The 17,181-nt window shown below is 57.8% G+C and overlaps 7 protein-coding genes across 14 annotated transcripts; 1 reads left to right on the forward strand and 6 right to left on the reverse strand.

The window, feature by feature from the left end:
• Window positions 1–44: 44 nt before the first annotated feature.
• Window positions 45–1,803, reverse strand: LOC144200980 (uncharacterized). Of its 2 annotated transcripts, none has more exons than XM_077723391.1 (2): window positions 1,580–1,803; window positions 45–1,122 (listed from the first exon to the last, which is right to left on the reverse strand). In XM_077723391.1, exon 2 carries the CDS (start codon window positions 969–971, stop codon window positions 162–164), a length of 810 nt encoding a protein of 269 aa, XP_077579517.1. In that variant the 5' UTR covers window positions 972–1,122; window positions 1,580–1,803; the 3' UTR covers window positions 45–161. The 2 variants fall into 2 exon arrangements, with proteins under 2 accessions (XP_077579517.1, XP_077579516.1); XM_077723390.1 differs by having other exon boundaries at window positions 45–1,127; window positions 1,580–1,801.
• A 311-nt stretch (window positions 1,804–2,114) lies between these two features.
• On the reverse strand, window positions 2,115–4,220 carry tsen34 (TSEN34 tRNA splicing endonuclease subunit). 5 transcript variants are annotated; one of them, XM_077722661.1, is made up of 5 exons: window positions 3,983–4,220; window positions 3,195–3,454; window positions 2,957–3,089; window positions 2,650–2,886; window positions 2,115–2,519 (listed from the first exon to the last, which is right to left on the reverse strand). In XM_077722661.1, exons 2-5 carry the CDS (start codon window positions 3,447–3,449, stop codon window positions 2,188–2,190), a joined length of 957 nt encoding a protein of 318 aa, XP_077578787.1. In that variant the 5' UTR covers window positions 3,450–3,454; window positions 3,983–4,220; the 3' UTR covers window positions 2,115–2,187. The 5 variants fall into 5 exon arrangements, with proteins under 5 accessions (XP_077578787.1, XP_077578785.1, XP_077578784.1 ...); XM_077722659.1 differs by having other exon boundaries at window positions 3,979–4,220; XM_077722658.1 differs by having other exon boundaries at window positions 4,037–4,219.
• A 113-nt stretch (window positions 4,221–4,333) lies between these two features.
• Window positions 4,334–8,404, reverse strand: eif2a (eukaryotic translation initiation factor 2A). Its single transcript, XM_077722702.1, has 16 exons — window positions 8,149–8,404; window positions 7,519–7,588; window positions 7,331–7,402; window positions 7,107–7,225; window positions 6,940–7,039; window positions 6,757–6,839; window positions 6,587–6,660; window positions 6,382–6,517; window positions 6,189–6,305; window positions 5,956–6,112; window positions 5,764–5,848; window positions 5,375–5,698; window positions 5,091–5,195; window positions 4,871–4,981; window positions 4,738–4,803; window positions 4,334–4,656 (listed from the first exon to the last, which is right to left on the reverse strand). The coding sequence occupies exons 1-16, from the start codon at window positions 8,174–8,176 to the stop codon at window positions 4,588–4,590; spliced, it is 1,716 nt and encodes a 571-aa protein (XP_077578828.1). The 5' UTR covers window positions 8,177–8,404; the 3' UTR covers window positions 4,334–4,587.
• A 202-nt stretch (window positions 8,405–8,606) lies between these two features.
• serp1 (stress-associated endoplasmic reticulum protein 1) lies at window positions 8,607–10,325 on the forward strand. Its single transcript, XM_077722704.1, has 3 exons — window positions 8,607–8,911; window positions 9,589–9,661; window positions 10,042–10,325. The coding sequence occupies exons 1-3, from the start codon at window positions 8,828–8,830 to the stop codon at window positions 10,080–10,082; spliced, it is 198 nt and encodes a 65-aa protein (XP_077578830.1). The 5' UTR covers window positions 8,607–8,827; the 3' UTR covers window positions 10,083–10,325.
• A 663-nt stretch (window positions 10,326–10,988) lies between these two features.
• mmp23bb (matrix metallopeptidase 23bb) lies at window positions 10,989–13,493 on the reverse strand. The gene is made up of 8 exons (XM_077722703.1): window positions 12,910–13,493; window positions 12,595–12,683; window positions 12,384–12,517; window positions 12,146–12,313; window positions 11,878–12,042; window positions 11,672–11,782; window positions 11,462–11,585; window positions 10,989–11,360 (listed from the first exon to the last, which is right to left on the reverse strand). Exons 1-8 carry the CDS (start codon window positions 12,970–12,972, stop codon window positions 11,162–11,164), a joined length of 1,053 nt encoding a protein of 350 aa, XP_077578829.1. The 5' UTR covers window positions 12,973–13,493; the 3' UTR covers window positions 10,989–11,161.
• A 368-nt stretch (window positions 13,494–13,861) lies between these two features.
• LOC144200427 (putative segment polarity protein dishevelled homolog DVL1P1) lies at window positions 13,862–15,200 on the reverse strand. 2 transcript variants are annotated; one of them, XM_077722578.1, is made up of 5 exons: window positions 14,710–15,200; window positions 14,568–14,642; window positions 14,429–14,509; window positions 14,060–14,353; window positions 13,862–13,997 (listed from the first exon to the last, which is right to left on the reverse strand). In XM_077722578.1, exons 1-5 carry the CDS (start codon window positions 14,765–14,767, stop codon window positions 13,936–13,938), a joined length of 570 nt encoding a protein of 189 aa, XP_077578704.1. In that variant the 5' UTR covers window positions 14,768–15,200; the 3' UTR covers window positions 13,862–13,935. The 2 variants fall into 2 exon arrangements, with proteins under 2 accessions (XP_077578704.1, XP_077578703.1); XM_077722577.1 differs by having other exon boundaries at window positions 13,862–14,000; window positions 14,710–15,123.
• Window positions 15,200–16,829, reverse strand: rpl35a (ribosomal protein L35a). 2 transcript variants are annotated; one of them, XM_077722579.1, is made up of 5 exons: window positions 16,726–16,829; window positions 16,142–16,175; window positions 15,720–15,872; window positions 15,499–15,643; window positions 15,200–15,293 (listed from the first exon to the last, which is right to left on the reverse strand). In XM_077722579.1, the coding sequence occupies exons 2-5, from the start codon at window positions 16,150–16,152 to the stop codon at window positions 15,270–15,272; spliced, it is 333 nt and encodes a 110-aa protein (XP_077578705.1). In that variant the 5' UTR covers window positions 16,153–16,175; window positions 16,726–16,829; the 3' UTR covers window positions 15,200–15,269. The 2 variants fall into 2 exon arrangements, with proteins under 2 accessions (XP_077578705.1, XP_077578706.1); XM_077722580.1 differs by lacking the exon at window positions 16,726–16,829 and adding an exon at window positions 16,309–16,426.
• Between the last annotated feature and the right edge of the window lie 352 nt (window positions 16,830–17,181).

Below are 17,181 nucleotides of genomic sequence, written 5' to 3' on the forward strand. Positions count from 1 at the left end.
GTCGCAGGAACACCAGCGTCAACAAATAAGGCGGAAGGCTGAAATGCAGAAAACTTTTTTTTTTATTATTTTGGAGAGAAAAGACAACGGCGGGCCATTTTGCCAGCGCCAGCCAGACTAGACCCGCCCGCCCGTTCCGCTACGAATGGCCGTCCCGGCGGTCACCGGTAGGCGGGATAAAGGGCGCAGGCGCCATCCGGTGGCCGCCCCGCCCCGCCTCTGGGGCCGGCATGAGGGAACGTGTGGCGTCCCCTCGGAAAGTCGGCCGGCGCGGCCGGCCGCCGGTATTCGGCCCCCGCCGCCTCCAGAGGGAAGCGGGCCCGGGGCGGGGGCCCGTAGTCGGGGTGGGCGTGGGGCGCCTCTGCCGGCTTGCACGGGTAGCTCGGGGTCCGGCCGAGTAGGGCGCACTCCGCCGGGCGCGGGTCCTTGCAGGGAGGGGCCCCCTCGTCCTCCGCCCCCCCGGCCCAGGCGCGCCGCCGCTGGACGCGGGCCGCCGGCAATACGACGGGGGGCGCAGCGCTCCGCCCCCCGCCGGTGGCGGCGGCGGCGCGCGAGCTGGCGTCGATGAGCAGGTTTCGGCTGATGGGGCCGGGGTTGGCGATCTGGCCCTCGCACACCGAGGTGGCGCCCGCTCCCGCCCGGGCCCGGCACAGTCGGTTTATCTGGTGGACGATGGCGCTCAGGTCGTCGGCCCGCCGCCGCCGGGGCGCGGCCATGGACAGCGGGATGGTGGAGGTAGAAACCGTCACGTTGGGGGGCGCCTCAGAGTCTGGGACCTCGCGGGGGGGCCCGTACGCCGTCGTTGCCGTCGCCGCCGCCGAGGAGGAGGAAAGCGGCCGGGGGATGCGGTGCGGCTCGCCGGGGAGTGGCGTCTCCTCCGCTTTGACGCCGTGAGCAAAGCCCGGCGGGGGTCCTTGATATTGTCGTGGCGGGTCGCGGGCCAGCCGGTGGTAGGCCGCGTACGGATCCATGGCGGGAGAGCGACGCCCTCTCCGGAGGGGCCGAGGGGGGGGCGGACCAATTGGGAAGGAAAGTCAATCAGGGCCTTCACATCTCACCGATGCGGCCGGCAAGGACGGGCCCGGAACCAGGGCGACATTTCAGGACGGGGGCGGTCCGCTCCTGGCCTGGCACAAAATGGATGGTCATTTCCAACAAAATGTATGTAAGAATTGAATGGTGTAACAAAACAGCCAAGTTGTGTGTGAGGGGGACACAGAGCGTGTGAGGTGAGCTCACGTGTCAGGCCAAACAGTCTTTGGAGTCACTTGGCCCCGCCCGGCACACGCGCATTTTCATAATAATGATGAGGCAAAACTTAGCATGTAGCACGGAGCTACTTGGGGTTAAGTTGACTTCTTTCTGATTCTTCCCTCGATCCCCCTCTTTCTCTGCCCACTGCCACTTTTGCTCGACTTTTCAATTGGAACTTTTGGAATCGCTGTCCTATTTCCTCTTGACTGCGCAACGGGAGAAATAGGAGGGGGAAAAAGACCTGGTCCTCGGCCCTGGCGCTAGTATAATGCTAGCCACCTGCTCGGGAAGGTGGCAGCGTTCGTGCAAATAGTCGACAACTTACGATTTTGGTCTTGGAGAAGATGGGAACGTTCAGGACATGGTCGTTTGGTGGAGGAGCCACGACCACCACGACGCCGACGAGGCGATTTTGGACGTTTTCGCTGCTGGCTGCTAAAGACTAGCTGCGCGGCCGGCCAAGTTGCGGCTTGGACTGCGCACGCGCCCTGACAGGACCGCTCCGACAGCAAAGATAGCGAGACGCCCGCGGAGAGTGCCTGAGCAAAAATCAACACGGCCTGGCGTTTTATTGTTTTGCACCTAAATAAAACCTGGGGTATAAAAAAGAACAAAAACAAATGATCACTAATCCTTACGATAAACCTTTACAAGAAAGTAGCAGAAAGTAGTAGTGTTTGATGAGCGAGCGAGCGCCTCGAACAAATTGAAGCATTGGACATATGAAGGAAAACATAGCCTTGGATTTGGATAACTTTATTCATCCCGCATTTGGGAAATTTCATTGTGGCAGTAGCAAAAGGGTGTTAGACAGAACAACAAAGCAAAAGCACAAAGTACAAAGTACATGGGAACATCCCTTCAGACTCGGCATTTATTTATCAGGGCTGGGCAAACTAAAAAAATTGAAAAAAAGACAAGAGTGCTTTGCTTTCAACCTGGAAAGAGCAAAGCGTTCAACAATACTAAATGTCCGGCGAGTGTAATCAGTGGATTGGCGTCAGCTGCTTCTTGCAGCCCAACCCCCGCTCCTTCATCCCGGTTCATTTGAATTGGTTTGCCATCGGGTCGGCCGCTTCCGTGGACCTCGCCGTCTCTCCGGGCGGTCCAAGGAACTTTGAGTCTCAGACCATGCCGCTCCAGGTGAGCGAGGAGTACATCACGCCGCCGCCGCCGCCGTCGTCGCGCGGCGAGCACAGGAGGACCGTCTTCTTGACGTTGGAGCCCAGTCGGGAGATGGCCAGCAGGTCCGAGAGCGCCACGTCCTGGTCGGCGCGCAGGCAAACGGCGATGAAGTGCGCGTGGAAACGCAACGGGTCGCCTGCAAACCACCGGCGGCGACGTCGTCGTCGTTCATCTTTCCGTGGTCACACGTGTATTTTTCGCCGAACGTACCGGGATAGACCAGGAAATCGCCGCCAAACTTCCCAGCCGAGGTCAAGTAGAAGCCCCGCCTCCTCAGGTCGGCAAACACCCGGAAGCGGGCGTCATCGCCGGGGGGCACGGGCGCGTCGGGCCCACGCGGGTCGGGCCCCGCCCTGGCCGTGCTCAGCTGGACCGCCAGCGCCGAACGCGGGAAGTCAAAGTGGCGCTCCACGGCCTCCAGTCGGCGACGGAGCTCCGCCTCCGAATCTGCGAGAGAATGAGGCGGCGGAGTGGAGATAAGGCGCGGGCGTAAAAGGTCGCCACGGGCGGGGCTCACCTCCGTTGCCCTCGGCGGAGAACGAGCCGAGCACGGCCCGCTTCCTCTCTTGCAGCGCCAGAACTCGCTGGCACTCGTAGCTCCGTTGCATGGAGTCCCGAAACAGCGCCACCTGCGCGTCCCTCGCCTCCTCCTAAACGCACGTCAATCTTTACAACTCGGTAAATCTCCGTTGAGCAAGCGACTCCGTATGATCCCTTTTATTCCCGATTAAAATAGTTATCGGGCGAGTACGGACACGGGGGGCAGAGGTCAATGGCGGGAGGGTGCTCCGGGAGGTCCCCAGGAGTCGCTCCTCCTCAGGCAGCAGCAAGAGGGGGCGGCCCAGACGCAGGTTCTGCCGGGGAGTCCGCGGCAGCGACCCCAGGAGCGCCCCCACCAGGCCGAGGGAGCGCGCCGCCTCCACGTCCTGCGTGCGCCACACGAGTGGGGCGGAGTCGCAGCGACTGACGCTCACCTGCCGGGCGGGGGACTCCGCCCCTTGGCCAGACATCCCGCCTACGGAAAGACGAGTGGACAATAAGAATGAAGCGCGGCCGTGCGTTCCGTTCACCAGCTGGACATTGTCACTTCCGGTAGATTGACGTTCATCGCCGAATGATGGCGTGACGGGAAGATGAATGTAGTCTAGTTACATTTTCTATGGGCGCCACCGTGAATAAATAGGGTCACCACAAATAAAAAATACCCTTTCTTCCTAATAGATAGCTTTGGCTTTATGAATTTCAGCGTGGATTTTCACGTTTTCCATGAAAATAAAAGCAGAACAAGTCGCAAAGAAGTAAAAATCGCGATAATCGAGGGAAGACGGGAAAAAAAGCCTCGTGTGCCTGCATTGCCCGAATTGTTCACGTTTTAATGAGGGGGGTTGGGAAAAAAAATAGGTTTTCATCATTTTTAAAAGCTTTTCGCTATTCAATTTACAATGGGGCGTTTTTGTCAAGGCAATCGGGAACATTAAGAGGCAGATTGAAAGAGAGCCTTCTGAACAACATTAGTCAAACGTAGGGAATAAGACTCACTCACTTGTCGTCGTCTTCAAATCATAACACACGTGTGCGCTGCCTCACTTTGACTCACCCCAAAATGGCCAATTTCCTTGTTTCGGAATTCAAGACGACACGTTTGCACGTTCGCTCAAAAAGAGAGAGGCTTAAAAGACGGCTCAAACTGGATTTATCCTCAAGTGTAGTTTCGTGAGCATGACTGCAGTTAGCCGTCGCTGCCTTAAAACGTCACTGCGAGCCGCAGCCGAGTGCTCCAATCAGAGACGTGCCGGCGCGAGCGCACCGTCCTATGCGGCAGGGCCGGCGGCCATGTTGGATGGGGCTACCCGGAGATTTGTGTGAAATCAAATGACGGAGTTCTTTCATGGGCTTGATTTTTTTCCTTTTATTAACCGCTTCCCTCCAAAACATTTTCGTCCAGGTCGCCCGCAGTCAATTAGACGTCTTTTCAATATGCTTTACAAGAATACTTTCTGTGGGCCGGCGCCGCGTAATGCACGTTGGACGATGGAGCCGGTCCCGCTTTCCGCTTTATTGTGGCGGCGCATTTGACGGAGATTTACAGAGGTCAGCCTCGGCTCAAATCCCAGCAAACTTTGTCTTTAGGACCCGGCCTTTCGGAGGTCAAAGGGCGTGCAGCTCCAAGTGTTTGAGTTCTTCCAGCAGCTGCGCCTCCTTCTGCATTTTGTCCAGCTGCAAAGGCAAACGGGAAAAAAAAAATCAAGGCACGTTCCGGGGTCTTTCCCCACGGGCGTGGGCGGCGCACCGCCCCACCTGGTTCTTCTGCAGAACTTTCCCCGCCGCTCGTTGCTCCTTCAGCTCCTCGATGGCCTTCAACTTCTGCGGGGGCCGGAAGTCACGTCACAAACCTTCGACGGTGGGCCGCGCCTCGGTCACCTCAAACGACCTTCTTGACGTTCTTCATCTTCCTGTCCGCGTCGTCCGTGTCGCCGGCACTCTCCGACGGACGGGCTTCGGGGGCGGGGTGCGGGGGAGGCTCCGCCTCGGGCTGGCGCTCCTGCCGGAGACGCCGCGCCGTCAAAAGGGCAGGCGAGCCGACTCGTCGTCATGCGGATGCCGACGTCTTTGCGTGCGGCCATCCCACGAGCTCGTGCCTGCGTCCTCACCTGTTTGGCGGCTTTTCGGGCCTCGCGTTTCTTCTGATTCTTCAGCGCCGCCTTGGACGGAGTCTTGTCGGGCCCCCGCGCGTTCTGAGGCGCCTCCTCCTCGTGCTGCCGCAAACGTCCGACGGGAAGGTGAAAATCCGGCGAGCGAGCCGGCGATCGGAGCGCCCGCCGAGCCGTCCACCGGCGAGAATACGAGATGGCGCTAGGGGGCGCTGCGGTTTTGCCCAAAGCGGGCAAATGCATGGGATTTTCTAAAAAGGACTTTTGGGGAGGGCTTCGCTCACCAGCTTGGAAGTGGGCGCCGCCGGCAGGTGCCTGAGGGCGGGGGGCCTGTAGGCCAGGGCGGGGGCGGGGGCCGGCTCGCCGCCGGGCCGCGCGCCCACCACGGCCCGCTCCGGGAAGATCCCTTCGGGGAAGGGCTGCCAGCGGACCTCCCACAGCTCGGCGCCCTGGGGCGTCGGGCGCTCGTGCGCCACGCCGCCCGCGTAGTGGCGCACCTGGAAGCCGTTGCCCACGCGCAGGCGCGGCGAGCACGTGGCCGTCAGAAAGTGCTCGCCGTCCGGGCACCAGGAAAAGTGGGTGGCGTTCTCCGCTTGCGCTTTAGACACCTGGCGAGCGGGCAGGGTTTAACGCCCTATTATGTAGGAGAGAGGGTGGGCGTAGGGCGGCCCACCTGTTTGTACTTCTTGGCGTCCCAAACTTCAATGTGTCCGCGGAGATTCCCGAAGCCCGCCAGGACCATGACGTTCCCCCTGGGACTGGAGCGAGCGGTCAAGACCGGAGGCGGCGGCGGAGGCGGCGGCGGAGGCAACTCTTCGGCGGAGAAGGCAACTCTGACGCCGGCCGGCCACGGTGCCTCCCTCACCTATAGTAGACAGAGTTGCGCGGTCCCGTCCCAAAGTCGAAGACGGCGTCGCACTTGAGGTCGAAGACGGTGGCCTTGGCCGGCATGAAGCCGTAGACCACGCAGAATTGGGTGGAGTTGGGACTCCACGCCACGTCGTAGATAGGGCCGTTCTTGGCTGGACGGGCCCACCGTGACAAACGGGGCTTTTAAATGCCCTTCAATGGGAGTCATTTGCCGGCGCTTTTCCTCACCCAGCTGCACGTGCGCCGTCTCTCCGTTCACGTGGAGGAAGTGGAGCGTCTGCTCGCCGTAGTAGGACGCGCCGCTCTTGTCCACCTCCATGCTGGCCGTCACCAGCACGCCCGAGGCTGGGGGGGGGGGAGGGGGTGGAGAGTTGGCCGGCGGGAGAGAAAGAGAAGGCCCGACACGGGGCGGGAGGTCTACCTTTCTTGTTCCACAGCATGCCCACGTGGTCGGCCTTGTAGAAGCTCTTGGTGGCTAGCGCGCTATCCAGGCGCGGGTACTGGTAGAGGCGAACGAAGGATGGCGCCCCTTTGCTGCCCGGGACGTACACGCACACCTGCCGTGAGGGGAAGACGGGTAGGAATGGCGCTTTTTTTGTTCTTGTTGTGGACCAGGGGCGCCGTACCTTGCCTGGATAACTTCCCGGCGAGAGCTCAAAGTCGGAGACCTTGTCCATGTGAAGCTTGTTGGCGATGACGCCTGCGATGACACAAAGCAGCGTGGACGTTGACTAATCTCCCTGGCCGGGCGCAAAGGTCGGGAGGGCACGCGTGCACGCGCCGTCGGGGATCCCACCAAAGTTGTTGTCCTCGAAAAAGTGCAGCTCGTTGCTGACCATCCTGACGGCCATTTTCTCATCCGCCGACCAGCCGGGACACCTGCGTCACCCATCCGTTCAGGCTCCGGCCACCGCCGCCACCGCCGCCACCGCCGCCACCGCCTCCGCCACCGCCTCCACCGCCGCCCATCGTCACTCACCAGGCCTCCACTTTCTTTTGGTAAAAAGCTTTGAGGGGTCCGGCGCTAGGCAGCTCCCACAGTCCGAGGTTGGCCTCTCCTCGCTCGGCGTCGGCGCTCTCTGAACGCGCCCATCAAATCAGCGTCCCGTCGGGGTGGGGGGGTCGGGCCCGATCGGAGGCGCTCACTTGTGTACGGCTGCCAGGTGACCAGGACGTTGTTCAGGGGGGAGAATTCCAGCCGGGCGGTCTTGGGGAGTTCCAAGGCGGCCACCGGCGAGCCGTCCGCCGTCCGTGTCACTCGCACGCTGCGGGGAGGGGGGGGGGGGGTGTCAATGTTTTTTTTCATTTCCAGCTGAGACGGCAAGGGAACGGAACGGGCATCCCGGCGAGAGCACGCGACCAACACTGACCATTTGCCGTTGCACCAGGCCAGGAGCGAGCCATCGCGGCTGAACGTCAGGGAGCGGCAGGTGCCCGGGTCCCTGGGGGTAAAGGGGGGGAGATTGGGGTTTAACACACACTTACTGAAAAAAACAATAAACAAAACTTTTCCCTTTGACACCCAACGACCAAAAACTCAAGAAAAAGCGGACGTCACCTGGGAAATGCGGCATGCTCCCGGTAGGCGGGGGGACCCTCCAACAGCCACGTTCCATCCGACCCTCTGACTGAAAGCAACACAAGCGCATGCGTGTTGATACAAATGGAAGGCAAGTGGAAAAATGCCAGAAAATCCACATGCCCGATGGATTTCCACTCCTTTGCTATCTGTAGTATTCAAAGCCGTCGGCTTTGAAACATGGAATAGGCTTTATTGGTGTCACCCTACCAAAAGAGTCAACTTGGAAAAAAAGACGTGCTTTTTGAAGTCACGACGACGGCAACTTTGTGATGACCAGCCATAACAAAAACAATGATACATCACTCAATATTTCATTGAAAACATTTAATTGACGTCGTGCGGAAAATACTATCGAGGATTTTTATGGCCTTAGGTGGAGTCAGGTGAACATTTTGGGAAGGTGTCCACTTGCCGGGACACAAAACACCACATGCCCGATTGGTTTGCGGGCTTCCTCGGCGGCCGCACATTCCGTCGACAATTGACGTGTCAAGCACGTGTCAACTTTAAATGGGACTCGTGCAAGGGGAGCGACAAAGACCTCAAATGACGGACGCCGTTCGCACGTGAGAAACGAGCCGGGTGGGAAAAGAACAGACGACATACCTGCTACGAGCGGGACAGGCGGCGCCATGTTTCAACCACCGGAAGCAGAACGAGTCCAAACCGGAAAAGCGTACGGGGGTGGAGTCTTGCACACTGCCACGTCAGCGTGGAGTTCGACTTGAAGTGGACGCCTGTCATTTTCTGGACGCTGGGATAAATCTTCCCAAATCGAACCTTTTGTTCGAGTCGATTTACCCAAGCGTTCTTTGTTTTTTTTTCCGACCTGTTCCGTGATTTGTTTTGCTCGAAGGAGGACCGCTGCCAGGAAGTCCTTTTCTGTGAGAAAAAATAAAAGTATCACTCCTCTGTTGCGAGGTGCACAAATGAAGCATTTGGTTAGCGTGTGGTCAAACACACTGTCTCCCATGATATTTCAACGTATCCAATCAAATATGTCACTTTTCTTTCGAACAGGGATGAGAAAAATTAATAAAGGGTTTTATTTTGAAAGCTAAGGTGGGACGTAACCGTTGGAGGCCGCTAGCTTGAAGAGGAGAAGTGGGCGCGCCTTCCTCTATTTGAGGACGTCGACAAATCCCAATCGCTCCTGAAGCCAACTTTCCGTCGCGCCGTCGTCAGGCAACGAGGGACCGAGTCGAGACGGAAGGAGAGTCGTTTGGTCAGCTAGGAGCAGCGGCAGCAGCAAACGGAACGAAGAAGGGGAAAAAAAGCCAGCGAGATGGTCGCCAAGCAGAGAATCAGGATGGCCAACGAGAAGCACAGCAAGAACATCACGCAGAGGGGAAACGTGGCCAAGTCCACGGTGAGTCGTCCGTCAAAAGTCCGTCATCGTGGCACCTTCCACTCTTGGAGTACACTCATAAAAATGGAGTCCATTTGTTTTTCAAACTGTACAATTGTTCTTATTGTTGTTGGTGTTGTTGTTGCTGCTGCTACTGTTGCTGTTTTCTGGCTTTATAACCAACTAGTACAATGTTAACCCTTTGAGGGACAGCTACATTATAAACTTGGGACTATTTATACGAGGGAGCCGGGTTTCTCCTTAAAAAAAGACATTTTCAGACCTAAATGATGAGCAATTACTATGGTGTTAATGAGTAACCCCTATTTGCATAGCAGTGTTATTAAATGAATACAATGTTGATTGGTGAAATCAAAATGAAGATAAATAGAATTAAACACTGGTTACAGCCTTAAGCGGAGGAATTCTTATGATTTGTGTTTTTTTTCTTTTACGATAGTATGTGACTTAAAGTATGCCATTGATGACGACACGTGTCCAATCGAGTTAAACTGGCTAGAGCAGCTGTGAGCGCTGACGTTTGGTTATCATTATTATTATTATTTTGAGTGGCTCATTCTCACCAAGGGTGCTGGAGCCAGTCCCAGCTAAACTGCAGGCGGGCACTTTAGATTTGTCACTAATGGGCACCGCTTGCGTGTTTTTTGTTTTGTTTTTTTTTGCCTGTGCCTTTCCAGAGGAACCTGACTGACGACAAGGGCGTCGGACCGTGGCTGCTGGCCCTTTTCCTCTTTGTGGTCTGCGGATCAGGTACGTACCAAATTAGAAAGACAATCGGACCAATCGGGGCCCCTCCCGGTCAAAATGAAGCGGATGAAGGCGGTCTCGGGCTATCCCCGACCTCCATCCAGATCTGACTCGTAGTGGGAATAACACGGGGCCGACCACGTGCGCCCATTGGCAGGTGGGTGGCCACTTGCCAATCGGCGAGGGGACCTTGGCCCCATGTAAAAGGAAAAAAAAATGTCAACGTGCCCCGTGTCGCCACAAGCAAACAAAGCTTGATGCCACAATTTCCCTTGAGCAAATATAATAACGGGTAGAAGCACCCAATGGAGAAAATGAGTCGGCAAGTATAGAAAATGATTTGAAAATGTACGCACGTGTTTGTTTGTTTGTTTGTTTGGCAGCCATCTTCCAGATCATCCAGAGCATCAGAATGGGCATGTAACGGGCACCTCACGGCCCAGCCCCCCCCCCCCCCCCCCTCGCAACCACATTCCCCACTTTGACCCCACGCCACGGTGCGCCGCGCCCACGTTCCCGACTGGATTCGGCGAGCCGCTTTGCCCGACGTGTCCTTGTCGCTCTTGTCGGCCCCGGCCCCGCCCCCTCCCCCGTCCTACGGGGGTCAAAGTGCGTCCCGTGACCAAAACCACAGAGACTATGAATAAAGTTTGTTATGAGGGCCCAATACGTCCCAACGTGTCCCAATTTGTACTAGTTTGTCTGGGCCATAAAAGTTTGGCTGGGGGGGGGCTGCTTATGACCAATGACGCGAGTGGAATGACTTTGTTCTTCTGTCATGAGCGCCGTCGACTATTTGGAAAACCGCCCGACAACCGTCAAGTCCAGTGGGCAAATATGGCCGAGTGCGCCGCCTGGTGTTTGCTGGTAGGCGGGCCCCCTTCCCACTTTTCCGAGCCGGACGGACAAAAAGCCGCCACGGCAACCCACCCATCCACGGGCGCCCCCAACTCTTTTTCTGCGCGCTCGTCCATCATTTCTAATGAAAGTTTGCCGCAAAAGATTCCCACGGCGCCCGGTTTCCGGAGCGACCCGATGGCGGCGGCCGGCGTCCGTGGTGGCTGGGAAAAGTAGACTGGCGCTGACGGCGGCGACAATGGCGGAGCAAACTTTACCCATCCGACGTCTCCCGGTGACAGACAAAGGGGGGGGGGGGTGAGTCCTTTTCCCAACGATTTCATGAAACGGGTTGTCCCATCCAGATGGCGAGCTGGCGGCATGGCGTTCCCGGGAAAGTCGTCACCTGTGGCGCTCCATGGCAGGGAAAACAAGTTCTTCAAGACCTGTGGAAAACTCTTTTGGCCCTTTTCCGTGAGAAAGTAAATACATCATCTATTTTACATCATTTATTTTCAAAATAAGACCTAAAAAGGTCCTTCTTTGGGTGGAAGCTCTCCCGGCTAAGCCCGAGCGCTAGCTTTTTCACCTCTAGATTCTGCTCTGCTCTTCTGAGCCCATTGGCAATTTCACCCACGACGGCCGCAAAATACCGGCTGGCGGCGCTCACGCGGCGGCGGCGGCGTCGTCGTCGTCGCTCAGCCGGACGCTCCAGGACTCGGCGGCGTGGGGGCTCTGGCGCCGGGGGTCGCGGCAGGTGTAAACGCCCTGGTTGTATTCGTTGGCCACGATTCGGAGGTGGCGACCTCTCAAGGCGATGTGGCCCGGGACTGACGCGCCGATACGCTCGCCGTCTTTGTACCAGCTGTGTGTGGCGGGACAAAAAAGAACAAGTCAGCCCGTACGTCGGCGGACGACGTGTCTTCGTACATTTCCCGGGGATGGAGTGCTTTAAGGGTCATTGACCTGGCACGGGGCGTGGACGACAGGTTCCGGCCGCCGCAGCGAAAGGCCACCACTTTCCCCCGAGGGACCACCTTCACCTTCACGTTGGGGGGCGGCGCCGGCGTCACGTCGGCATCCGGCGGCTCTGAAAGGGAAGCGTGTGGGCCAAAGTGGCAGAGGCGGGGAGGGACGGCGGCCAAACGCGTAGCCTCGAGCGGGGCGGGGGCTCACCGTCGCACGAGCGGCAGCGGCGCGGGCACTTCTTCTTCATGAGGCGCCGGCGACGGCGGCACCAGCCCGAGGCGGCCCAGGCGCCGCAGGCGCGCTCCTTGTCTTCGCAGCCTGAGGTTCCAAGGAGATTTTTTTGGCTAAACCCCATCTCACAAAGCGGCTAAAAAGTAAGACTGGACGCGGGCTAGAGCCGGCCAGCGACTCACCGTAGAGCGCCCGGATGGCGCGGACGTCGTCCGGCCCCACGTCCCTCTGGCCCGTGAAGGTGGCGTTGGGGTGCATGAGGGCGCGCGGGTCGGCCGAGTGCCACAGGCCCAGGGCGTGGCCGATCTCGTGCGCCGCCACCTGCACCAGGTCGTTCAGCCACGCGCCTAAAAAAAGAAAAAAGGGAAAAAAAGACACAGCTCAGGTGACAAATAGCGAGCGAGCGGAAGAAAGGGACTGGGAATGAGAGCGGGAAGGACGTCGTCGTACCTCGTCTCCAGCTGAATCGGGACCTCCCGACGATCCAAAACTCATTCTTGTCCAAGTGGATCTCACCGCGCGGCGGGAGGAAGGCGTGGCCCAACTCGCCGTTGGCGCCGTCGAAACACGGGTGCAGAGGCGACCGCCAGCAGTCCGAGTGGTTGGACCCGTAGAAACCTACGCGCAGAGGGCGCAAATCCACGTGGAACACGGACGGGAATCTCTCCGGACGGGGCCGGCCGCTTACCCACGCTGATGTCGGCGGGGCGCCGGCGGACTTCGGTGAAGCTGAGCGGGGAGACGTCGCTCCATTTGGAGAAGGCCGAGCGCAGGGCCTTCCTGGTGGCGTCGGCGCTCAGCGTGGGGGGAAACGACTCCAACCTGCCCGCCCAGGCCACCGGGTCGGTCGGGGACCGACGGGGACGGACGGCGCCGGCCGACGCCGCGGCCTGCCTTACCTGTAGGTGATGTTTCGATGCGCCCACTTGTATCCCAGCGGGTTGACGGTGTAGCGTTTGCTCAGGTGGCGGTTCCAAGCGCCCCCGAACTGCAGGCCGTGGCCAAAAGAATCAAAAAGACAATGGTCAACGAGGCCAAAGACCAAAGTTGCCAGCCACCTTCCACCTGACTGCAATCCACCGATTGCAGTCAGGTGCCTCTTGTTTTCTGCAGAAATCGCTGTGGAGCAGATGCATGGCTTGCCACGAAAGCCCTCTCTTTTTAGAGAGAGACGGCGCTAGACGTCCCAGTTTCAAAAGAAAAGGTGGACCCACCTGCGACGTCACGGCGACGAGAAGTAGCGGAATGGCCAACGGGAAGGCCAACGGGGGCTCCATGTCGTCACTGCCTCCAAAAGTCCAGTCTCCCACTGAAGAAAAGTGGCCGTGGCGGCGAGCGCCGTGTGTCAGAGGAGGCGGGGTCCGTGGGCGGGGCCAGTGGGCGGGGCCAGGTAGGCCGTGGGGACGTGAGCAAAGCGATTGCGCAAGAGCGCTCCAAACAATGTCGTCATTCACCTGTCATTCACTCACCCCCCCTTGGCCTTGCTTGGGGGAGGGGGGCCGAGGAAGGAATCTGCGGGCCCCCCGCCCCACCCCACCTATTCAAGTAATCAAGTTTTCAGGCCACGTCGAAAAGAGCAAAAGTCGAGCCAAAGCAAACGACGTGTCTTGTTTTTTTCGAGGCTCGCCGCTGGTGGAAGAGTCGAGCGCCTTTGAGACTTTTCTCACCGGCCGCCGCGGTGGGCGGCTCTTTTCATCGCGCACCGACAGGTGGCGATCGTCTGCCTCCTCGGTGAGGTGATGGGTTGGACAGTCACAACGCCTTTTTTTCTCGCTCATTCAAAAGACATTGAGGGTGTGCCCCGCCCACCTCTGGCCCGGAGACGGCTGGGATTGGCTCCAGCACCCCACACCACCCTAAGGAGGATAAAGTGGTTGACAGAATCAGATGAAAAGAAAGACGTTTATAGTAGTCCTGTTTGGAAATCCTCATTGTATTTTCTATTTCAACATGACTTTTGGTTGTTTTCTATTTCAACATGAATCCAGACACCATTCTAAATCCAAATTGCTGACACTTTTAGGAAGGGAAAATAACGTTTTCTCCAACAAAAGTTCACTTGAACAAAATTCAACAACTTTGGGAACTAAAAAGAGGATCTGTAGCAGTTGATTTCACACTTTGGGACTCCCATAGGAGGGAGACGGGGAGATAGGGGAGGAGAGCCTCTCTGGCCGGGGAAACAAAGGATGGGACTCCAAATTTCGGGTGGCAGTCGAGGCCCAGGCACGCTCCGGAACTCAGCCGTTGCTCCCCCCCGCCTCACGCCCGTCGGCTGCCGCCACCGCCGCCACGTCGAGGCCTACTAGAGAGCGGACCGGACGGTGAGGGCGGACGCCCCCGGCTGAAAGGTGGACGCCTCACCTCCCGACACGTAGTATCGCTTTGGCGAGAATCCCTTGTGCGCGCGGGAGTCCAGGGCGTGGCGGATGAAGCCGCGCTCCAGCAGGCGGGCGGCGTAGCGGCGGGCCTCCGCCCGCTTGCCGGCGCCCGCCACGTTGCGTCGGAGCCAGCGCACCGCCTCGCCACCCGTGAAGGCGTCGGGGATGACCACCTTCAGCCAGGTCCGCCGCCGGAGGGCCAGGCCCGAATGGCCTCGCAGCATGGCCGCCGCCACCGTGGCCATGTCGCCGTCCACGCCGGGGCGCTCGTCCTCACCTGCGCGACCGCGTAACCCCCGAAGGCGTTTCAGCCATTTTTGGGACAAAAAAGGGCCCGGCTTTCAAAACTTACCGTAAGGAGGGAGGAGCTTCCCCGCCACGCCGGCCGTGTGCCACACCCAGGAGGCGGGGTCGATGGGCCGCACCGGTTCGCCTGCGGGCGAGAGGGAGAGAGACGGGGGCGCTCGACTCGGCGGCCGGCCCTTACCCACCCTCGGGCAAGGCGAAGACGCTCAGGGGCGTCCGGCGCCGAGACTCGGCCGGCGACGACCAATCGTCGCTGCCGTCTGACGGGTCAGATAGCCACCCGTACGTCAACGGACCGGCGTCGCCGAGACCAGCGGCGTTACTCACCCGAAGACGCGCTGGCGGACGTGGCCTCGCCGGGGATCGGACCTTTGCCTCCGCTCATCTCCAGAAAGGTCCCAAAAGGGCGGGGAGACGCCGTCCGAGCCCGGCTACGATGGCAGAGTCACCGAAAGCCCGGCGTCCTCCGCGAGGGGGATGTCTCGGACCGCCCTCGTCGGCCGTTGGCGAGGTCACGTGACGTGGGGGTCGGCCAACGTAAACAACTTTACTGGAGCGGAAGATCCGGCCGGCCGGTTGCCCGGGGCCACGGCGGAGAGAGAGCCCGCCTTCCTTTCGGGGCCGGCCACTCGCGTGTCGGGTCGGCCGGCCGGCCGGGAAGGCGGAAAAGTGCCTCCGGGGCCTCCGCGGAAGAGGCGCGAGGGGGCCGCACGCCGACGACGCTTTCTGTACTTTAATCATTTATATGTGTAGTAGACGTATTGGTAAAGATGAATGCTTTCCGTCCGGGGCCCGTGGGGGGAAAAAAAAGCCAAGATTGTGCAGAGGCGTGCGGCCATCTCTTTATTGTTTATTTACAAACAAGGACAAACTGCCGGGGGCGTGTCTCACACTCGAGAAGGGTACAGCATCTGCGCACAGAAAATAGAAAGCAGGGTCAGGAACACAACATTCAACTGGATAGCAAAGCAATTATGGAGGCAAACAATCCAGTCTTTTAGGGCCACGGGCAAAGATTGACAAGGCATTTTCTTCAAACTAACAGTGTAGCTTTTTGCCACTTTGGACGGGCCCGCACGGCTCCTCGACGGTGAAAGAAAACGCTAAGACGCGTACCACTCGGATGCGATGTCCGATGGCTTTGGGGGGCAGGTTGCTGGTGAACTTGGCCCGGACCATGCCGCTGTTGCCGTGGGCGCGCGTCACTTTGCCCCAGATCACGCGCGTCTTGTTGGGCTTGCCGCCCGGCGTCACCGTGTTCCTGGAGGAAAAGCAAGCAAACGATGAGGAGCCGCCGGCCAGCGTGCTTCCCGTCAGCAAGACGCCACCGCACGCACTTCTTGGCCTTGTAGACGTAAGCGCATCGCTTGCCCAGGTAGAAGTCCACCTCGCCGCGGCTGTAGCACCCTTCCAGCTTGAGCAGGGCCGTGTGCTCGCGCTGGTTGCGCAGGCCACGCTTGTAGCCCGTAAAGATGGCCTTGCTCCACAGTCTAATCATTAAAAAAAAAAATACAATAGTATCAACAACTCTTTTACAGACAGTTTAACTCCAGCTAGAGCGGGCAGGAGCTTTCCCTCCGTCATCAAGTTCACTCTTTGTATTTGGCAAATCAAGAGTAATCACAACAGTGAGATGTGATGGTAATTGTGGCATCCAAGGGAAAGCTCCTGGGCGCAAATGGAACCGCTGGGCAATTCATTCACTCCAAAATATGTAAAGTAAAACGTTTACTTCAGAAACAATCAAGCAAGAACTCACCTTCCAGGCATCTTCACTTTTCAAGACAGCTTTCCTGCACACAGAGCCGAGAAAAGGAAACGGTCAGTGAGACGTCAGTTCATTGATTTCATTGTGAATCGTAAAATAGAACACCTAACCCTAACCCGTTCATACACCACTCGCATAGTTTTCAAGTTGACGCTTACTAAACAAACTGGACGAATGGATGAGCGTGCCGCCGTACTGTGTATGTGCGGTGACAGCTCCGAGCTCCTCGCCAGCTACAAAAGTGCCCTATTGGAATGACTTGGTGGTATTTACTGATGAATAAACTCAGCTAAATTGCGGGGCGCGCCCGGGCTGGGAAGGCGAGAGTCACAGCCGACTACTTGCTTTTGAATCGGTGACGCCGACGGACGAGGGGAGTTAGCCCGAGCTAGCCCAAGCTAGCATTAGCGACCGGAATCCGACATCTATCTCAGCCATCAAAAGGTTCTCAAAGACGCGAGTACGCACAGGATGGGGAAATGTCGCCGCGACTCAACTCAAACGGATATTGTCCGAAAAGAGCCGACATTTTGGAAGACTTTTCAACATTTACGATGTCGCTTTAGCCATCTTACCTGAACTACTGTTGCGAATATGGCAAAAAGACCTGGCGAAAAGCATGCTGGGAACATGTTGGAAAGGCAGGCGGCCGCGGCCCGCCTGATCAAATTACGCATAGTGTGATGTCGTGTTTCAAATGTATCGATTCAACCATGAACAGTTCAGAACACTGGTTTAAAGCAATTATAACTACTTTTTCTATATGGACTATGATTTTATTTTTGTCAGGGGAAATTAATATTGTTCCCGATTTGAATTCGAATCATCACACAACTGATCGACCTACATTTTTGAATCACTAAAGAATTCAACGTAAATCCTAAACATGTACACAAACTGCATTCATATTTAGGTGTAGTGTTTGAAAAGGCACTTTTAAAAAGCTGGCTATAGTGGATTATAAATCGGACTGCTGTATTTTTGATATTTGATTGTATATGGAGCCCTTGTTCAGTTCAAATACAATAATC

Source organism: Stigmatopora nigra, chromosome 8 (genome assembly GCF_051989575.1).
Source record: "Stigmatopora nigra isolate UIUO_SnigA chromosome 8, RoL_Snig_1.1, whole genome shotgun sequence".
NCBI lineage: Eukaryota > Metazoa > Chordata > Actinopteri > Syngnathiformes > Syngnathidae > Stigmatopora > Stigmatopora nigra.